Source organism: Brachyhypopomus gauderio, chromosome 3 (genome assembly GCF_052324685.1).
Source record: "Brachyhypopomus gauderio isolate BG-103 chromosome 3, BGAUD_0.2, whole genome shotgun sequence".
NCBI classification, from domain to species: Eukaryota; Metazoa; Chordata; class Actinopteri; order Gymnotiformes; family Hypopomidae; genus Brachyhypopomus; species Brachyhypopomus gauderio.
In genome coordinates, this window is record NC_135213.1 from 38,809,799 (window position 1) to 38,817,298 (window position 7,500).

Here is a 7,500-nt window from a genome sequence, read left to right on the forward strand (position 1 = left end):
CTCTCTCTCTCTCACTCTCACTCTCTCTCTCACTATCTCTCTCACTCACTCACTCACACACACAAACACTCTCTCTCTCACTATCTCTCTCTCCTCTCTCTCTCTCTCTACTGTCATTTTTTTATTGCAAGCAAATCCAATCTAGTAATGTGTCATGCACAGTTTACAATGTGCAGTCCAGGAAAATCCAGATTAAAGGCTTTTTAAAGTGAAGTAACAGTTCCAAACCTACCTGTTCTGTTCAGAACTGCCAACATGGCATTATAATTTAACATTGGTCCCAGATTTTGGTTTATGCAATTAAACCAGAGTTGGCCAGTGGTAAAATACACCCAGTGATCTACATTAGTATTATTCTGTTATATAAAGTGAGCTAGCACTACTGCCCCCTGGGTAACGTAGTGTCAGGTTATTATAATGCCCACATCTGCAGGAGAGGGGCCACTGCAGAGGTGGGATGATGAGTCAGCTAAAGACTCAACTAAAATGAAGTGGGGCGGTGCTGAGAGTGAAGGAAGGGGAGGCGGGGTTAATTCTTCTCCGTGGCGTGAAGGCATTTGGCCAGAATGAATCTCTCTCCCTCTCTGGCAGCCAGACCGTGGTTTGCGTCTTGCAGAAGTGAAGTAACCTTGAGAAGGACCCGTGCAGAGCTCCATAAATTTCCTCCAGTGACGCAGTGCCCACAGACCCCCCCGCCCAGTGGTTCGGCCACGGGGATGAGTGACGGTCCCACCTGCCTGGCCTGGGTCCTGACAGGCTGTTATTAGGGTGGAGTGAGAGTGAGCAGGCTGTGACTGAATGCCCCCCCACCCTGCAAGGCCAGCGAGCGGTACGTGAGCAGAGGGGGGTTTTCGCTGACCAGGTGCATTTTTGTTGATTCAGCAAGTTGAACTCAACACAACGGGTGTGCGGCTTGAGTCGGTGGTGGACCTCTGAGTTTCAGAAAAGTGCATGCACAGACTCTATTATAGCAGTCATGAGTGAATTCTTGCGATCTCCTTGAATATCGTATGCTTTAGCAAATAAACCCACGCTGGGTTATTTATCCTGGTATGCCATATTGTGTACAGCTACAGAGGTTCCCTGTATTTTGTTCTTGTCTGCATATGTCCATATGTGGATGAATGTTTGGAAAGTGTTTAGTCTTGTTATGACAGTGGCCACGCATGTGCTCATTCACAAGGTCGAGTTTTCTGTTAATACGAGCGTGCAGATGGGTTTGTGCGTGATTCAGAGTTTATTTTAACCAAGGTCAAGAACACCGACACCATCCGCCTCCAAGACCTGCTGCCGTGGTGCCTGAGATTATAGATCTTAGACATCGAGCACTGCTCACATGAATTGGACACGATCCAGAGAGGAGCTGGTGAAGTGTGTGGTTGCAGTTGTAGGATGAGGATATATAGCCAATTTGGGTGTGTGTGTGTGTGTGTGTGTGTGTGTGTGTGTGTGTGTGTGTGTGTGAGAGAGAGAGAGAGAGAGAGAGAGAGGGAGAGAGGAAGGGGAGAGAGAGAGAGAGAGAGAGAGAGGTGAGAGAGAGGAGGGAGAGAGAGAGAGAGAGAGGAGAGAGAGAGAGAGAACACTGCTGTGGCTCGAGTCACTGATGATCTTGGTAATTGATTAAGGTTGACTCAGTGCAGGACTGCTGTTCTAGGGACTGTGGCCATACATCATCAATAGTCACACACAAGAACAACCTCGGGGTAAATGGGGATGTCGGACTGGGCTCTCTGTCTCTCAGACAAAGCAAAATAAATTGTTTTTATATTGCAAATGTAAATTGGAATAGTTACAGTGAAATATAACAGGCTTTGGGCTTTTAAGAAGATTTTTAAGGGAGCATTTTGTAAATAATCTTCAGATAACTTCAAACCACATTCAAAGCATAGTGTCTTAATTAAGATGACTGTTTGTTTAACCTTTTACAGAAATAATCATTATTGCATTTCATCATATAGATTTTCTTTCCATGTATTACCAATGACTAATATAAATTAAGTCAAGCTGATCTTCTTGGCAATAATGTCTGCTGGGTTTTATGTACATGTCCTTGTGTAGACGAATGAGTTAATCTCTTTAAAATAAATCTCTTTTAAGATTTCAAGAGTCTTTTGAATAAAATGTAATATCACATTAAGCTTTCAAATTAAATGTAACATTTTTGGCTTCATCCTGGATATGGCAAAATGTCTTTGTTGCACATTTCAGTTCCCTAGTGTGACTTAAACAAAGACTCATCATTGAGAACAGAGGCAGTCTGGGTAGTCACTACCAAGTCGGGATGGGGCAGTCAAGGCCAGATATAGTCTGCAAAATCTTAGAAATTATTGATAATAAAAATATCCTTCATGACTAATTCCCCTTCCTCTGTCTCTCTCTCTCTTCCCTAGTGGATACAGCTCCGTCTCTCATTCTCTTTCTCATATAACCTTGAGCACTATACAAACCACCCCTCCCCCAGTTTGTATGAGTTTGTGTAAAAGCTGGTTAAATATCCTGCTTTTCGAAAAAACGCCTTTTCCATATGTTATAGCCATTGAGTTTTTGACTTTGTACGACACTCGGGAGTAAACGCTTGAGTGTACAGGCAGAGAACGTCTGAGCTGAACAAGACCCTGTTTTGTTGACCAATATGTCACATAGTGGGATATACAGGCCAGTGGTAAGACTGGGTTCCATCTGACCAGTTCTCATGTGATGCCTGGATCCTGGACCATTTAAATAGGGGAAAAGCCCCGTGGTTCCTGGATCAAGGAGGAATTCACACCACTTGTTCCTAAAACCTGCCTGCCATCTGCTCCAAAGCCCCACACTTCTTCATTCCTGTGTGCTGTGTGCCTCACAGACATGAACACGTCCCGGACGGCAGTGCTGTGTGGGAACTGGGCCTGTTGTGTAATATTGAGAAATAACTTTGAGTGTCTTTATGAAGGGAACTGCATGGCAGTGAAATGCTGGCTTGTTGCTTAGAGATCCGAGGAGGCTTTAATGTAACTTGCTGTGTGACACAGTTATCAGCTATGAGTACTTTTCTTTCTTACTAAAAATAGGCTAAATTGCTCTCTCTTGCGTTTTATAATAGCGGTGACACTGGAGACAGATGTAGAGTGAAGGACTGAGCAAGAGCTCGTCCACATTCCCCTCAGCGGCCTGTGGCTGATTTTAATGTAGCTCCTCTTAAGGCAAATGTCAGAATGGAGAATTGAGAGATTTTTGGAGAGAGACAGAGACAGAGAGATGAGAGGGGGATGGGTATATAGGTGAATGAGTGTGACACACAGCCTGTGTTATTTGTTCAGCCTTTCCAAACCCCTGAGCTTTTGTTTGTTATTAGCCACTGATGATTGGGGAGCTCTCAGAACTCTGGCACCAAGCTGCATTACTACAGCCCTACACTGTAACTGAACACTGACCTGTTACTACAGCCCTACACTGTAACTGAACACTGACTTGTTACTACAGCCCTACACTGTAACTGAACACTTATCTGTTACTACAGCCCTACACTGTAGCCACATACTGACCTGTTACTACAGCCCTACACTGTAGCCACACACTGACCTGTTACTACAGCCCTACACTGTAACTGAACACTGACCTGTTACTACAGCCCTACACTGTAACTGAACACTGACCTGTTACTACAGCCCTACACTGTAACTGAACACTTATCTGTTACTACAGCCCTACACTGTAACTGAACAATGACCTGTTACTACAACCCTACACTGTAACTGAACAATTATCTGTTACTACAGCCCTACACTGTAATTGAACAATGACCTGTTACTACATCCCTACACTGTAACTGAACACTGACCTGTTACTACAGCCCTACACTGTAACTGAACACTGGCCCATAACTACAGCCCTACACTGTAACTGAACACTGGCCCATAACTACAGCCCTACACTGTAACTGAACACTGGCCCATAACTACAGCCCTATTTTGTCAAGCAAGACTAAATAAAATTGGAATCTCTTTCTCTTGTCTCTAGGCAGTGTGTTGTAAGGGCACAGTCGCCCCGGCGATGACCCCAGGGATGGCCCAGGGCCAAGCAAGGGTGCGGAGCTCTCTAGAGGAGCAGGCTTATCTGCTGCTGACGGACACGGAGAGGCAGACCATGAGCTACTACCTGCAGGAGTACCAGCGTGGCCACATCGGCGTGGAGCCCCTCGCCATGGCCCTCTGTGAACTCTTCAACACGCACGCCAAGGTCAGACCCTGCAGAGGGCGCTAGGCCTCGAGCTCTCAAACCCAGTCTTACCAGAAAGATTTCATAAAACAAAAAGACCAGAAACTGTGGCATTGCCAGCTATAAAACAAGCTCTGAGAATAGCTAGCCAGCCCTGAAACTCTGAGCCTAGCTCAGATAGCAGTTCAGAACTAGGAAGCTCTGAGACCAGCACTGAGACTGAGACACTGACATTTTAGTGGCAGCTGTTCTGTTACTACAAACTGGTGTTACTTGAAAGTGCCTAATGCAATAATTTGAGACTTCTGGTCCCCAAAAGAGTGTAGACTGACATTCTTGTTTCCCCCCTTGGCATGCCACTTTTAATTACCATTCAGTAATTGCTCTATCTACGAAGAATCCCCACTGACGGTGAGAGCTTGTGGGTTCGATTTTTTTTGTGTTAAACATCAAACATGTTTAGTCCTTTGTACCCTTGCGGAGACAGTTGTGTGTCGGGATCCCGAGCGTGACGTATGACGTGTGACGCATGACGTGTGGAACGTGACGTGTGACGTGTGACACGTGGAGCGTGACGTGTGATGTGTGGAGCGTGACACGTGGAGCGTGACGTGTGACGTGTGGAGCGTGATGTGTGACGTGTGGAGCGTGACGTGTGACATGTGGAGCATGATGTGTGACGTGTGGAGCGTGACGTGTGACGCGTGGAGCGTGACGTGTGACGTGTGGAGCATGATGTGTGACGTGTGGAGCGTGACGTGTGACGCGTGGAGCGTGACGTGTGATGTGTGGAGCGTGACGTGTGGAGCGTGACGTGTGGAGCGTGACGTGACGTGTGATGCATGACGTGTGGAGCGTGACGTGTGGAGCGTGACGTGTGGAGCGTGACGTGTGACGTGTGGAGCGTGATGTGTGACGTGTGGAGCGTGACGTGTGACATGTGGAGCATGATGTGTGACGTGTGGAGCGTGACGCGTGACGTGTGGAGCGTGACGTGTGGAGCGTGACGTGTGGAGTGTGACGTGTGACGTGTGGAGCGTGACGCGTGACGTGTGGAGCGTGACGTGTGATGTGTGGAGCGTGATGTGTGATGTGTGGAGCGTGGAGCGTGACGTGTGGAGCGTGACGTGTGATGTGTGGAGCGTGATGTGTGATGTGTGGAGCGTGGAGCGTGACGTGTGGAGCGTGACATGTGACGTGTGATGCATGACGTGTGGAGCGTGACGTGTGACGTGTGGAGCGTGACGTGACGCGTGACGTGTGGAGTGTGACGTGTGGAGCGTGACGTGTGACGTGTGCCGTGTGGAGCGTGACGTGTGGAGCGTGACGTGTGGAGCGTGACGTGTGACGTGTGGAGCGTGACGCGTGACGTGTGGAGCGTGACGTGTGATGTGTGGAGCGTGATGTGTGATGTGTGGAGAGTGGAGCGTGACGTGTGGAGCGTGACATGTGACGTGTGATGCATGACGTGTGGAGCGTGACGTGTGACGTGTGGAGCGTGACATGTGACGTGTGGAGTGTGACGTGTGGAGCGTGACGTGTGACGTGTGATGCATGACGTGTGGAGCGTGACGTGTGACGTGTGGAGCGTGACATGTGACGCGTGACGTGTGGAGTGTGACGTGTGGAGCGTGACGTGTGACGTGTGCCGTGTGGAGCGTGACGTGTGACGTGTGACGTGTGCCGTGTGACGTGTGACGTGTGACGTGTGATGTGTGACGTGTGATGCGTGACACGTGTCTTTGGATCCCCCAGCTCACCCTCCTGGCCGAGGTGCGTGCTCTCATCACCGTTCAGGACCTGGAAGGCTTTGACGGACAGGTGATGCTCCACGAGATGGAGGCGTGGAGAGCCCGGCATGAAGATCTGGGTCCATCTCACCACCCCGACACCATCTGTGCTTCTAACCCTGAGAGCCATGACCCAGCTGCCTGCCAGACCACTACTACTGCCTTGGCTTATGCTAAGGTGAGTGTGTGTGTGTGTGTGTGTGTGTGTGTGTGTGTGTGTGTGTGTGTGTGTGTGTGTGTGTGTGTGTGTGTGTTTGTGTGTGTGGTTGTGTGTACGTGTGTGTGGCTGTGTGTTTCTATGGGAAGTTTCTGTTACTACAAATAATAGAATTCACTATTTTGCTGGATCGGCTGATCCTGTATGTCTAAGCTACCTGTGTTTGATCCGTTAGCTGTGCACTGCACTGGGGTCCACAGTGAAGCTCCGTTATGTCATTACAGTGAGATATGCATCACTGCAGAACACAGCTAATAGGAGGTCATTTAAACACAGGCACAAGCTTGTCTCCTGCCATTGTTTGGCCTGAGTATTTGGCCTTATTGCTATGCTGTTCTTCTGGAGGTTATATTTCCCAGTGGAGACCTGATTAATGCTCTGCCTGCTTTGTTTTTACGTTGATCATTGTGTCACATGCTCCGGCTCTGTAATCGCCTGAGCTGACGCCAGTCATAATTGTGGGTTGTAAAATCTGGCCCGGTATACAGCTTAATTGGGCTTTATTGATGGCTCCTTAGTCTTGCTTCACCGGAGGTGTCGGGAGGGGAAAGAGGTTTGTGGCTGTAGTGGAGCTGTGGACGTCGTCAGGGCTGTGTGGGGTTGTTCCTGTGAGGTGAGAGTATCCCAAGGCGGGGCTTGTGTGAGTGGGGCAGTTTTTCAGGTAGTAATGGCAGGGCAGTTGTTCAGGTAGTAATGGCGGGGCAGTTGTTCAGGTAGTAATGGCGGGGCAGTTGTTCAGGTAGTAATGGTGGGGCAGTTATTCAGGTAGTAATGGTGGGGCAGTTGTTCAGGTAGTAATGGCAGGGCAGTTGTTCAGGTAGTAAAGGCGGGGCAGTTATTCAGGTAGTAATGGTGGGGCAGTTATTCAGGTAGTAATGGTGGGGCAGTTATTCAGGTAGTAATGGCGGGGCAGTTATTCAGGTAATAATGGCGGGGCAGTTATTCAGGTAGTAATGGTGGGGCAGTTGTTCAGGTAGTAATGGTGGGGCAGTTATTCAGGTAGTAATGGCGGGGCAGTTGTTCAGGTAGTAATGGCGGGGCAGTTATTCAGGTAGTAATGGCGGGGCAGTTGTTCAGGTAGTAATGGCGGGGCAGTTGTTCAGGTAGTAATGGCGGGGCAGTTATTCAGGTAGTAATGGCGGGGCAGTTATTCAGGTAGTAATGGTGGGGCAGTTGTTCAGGTAGTAATGGTGGGGCAGTTATTCAGGTAGTAATGGCGGGGTAGTTGTTCAGGTAGTAATAGCGATACTTGTGGTTTGTGTTTTTGTAGATTGAGAGCAGGATGGATGGAAACAC

The 7,500-nt window shown here is 48.6% G+C and overlaps 1 protein-coding gene across 1 annotated transcript in view; it reads left to right on the forward strand.

The window, feature by feature from the left end:
* The window catches only part of whrnb (whirlin b), a 46,463-nt gene that overhangs the window by 29,019 nt on the left and 9,944 nt on the right, over positions 1-7,500 (forward strand). The window contains exons 4-6 of the mRNA XM_076998504.1: positions 4,000-4,218; positions 5,953-6,165; positions 7,475-7,500. The exon at positions 7,475-7,500 is cut by the window's right edge and continues 49 nt beyond it. Coding sequence (XP_076854619.1) covers positions 4,000-4,218; positions 5,953-6,165; positions 7,475-7,500 — 458 coding nt within the window. The remainder of the gene's footprint in view (positions 1-3,999; positions 4,219-5,952; positions 6,166-7,474) is intronic.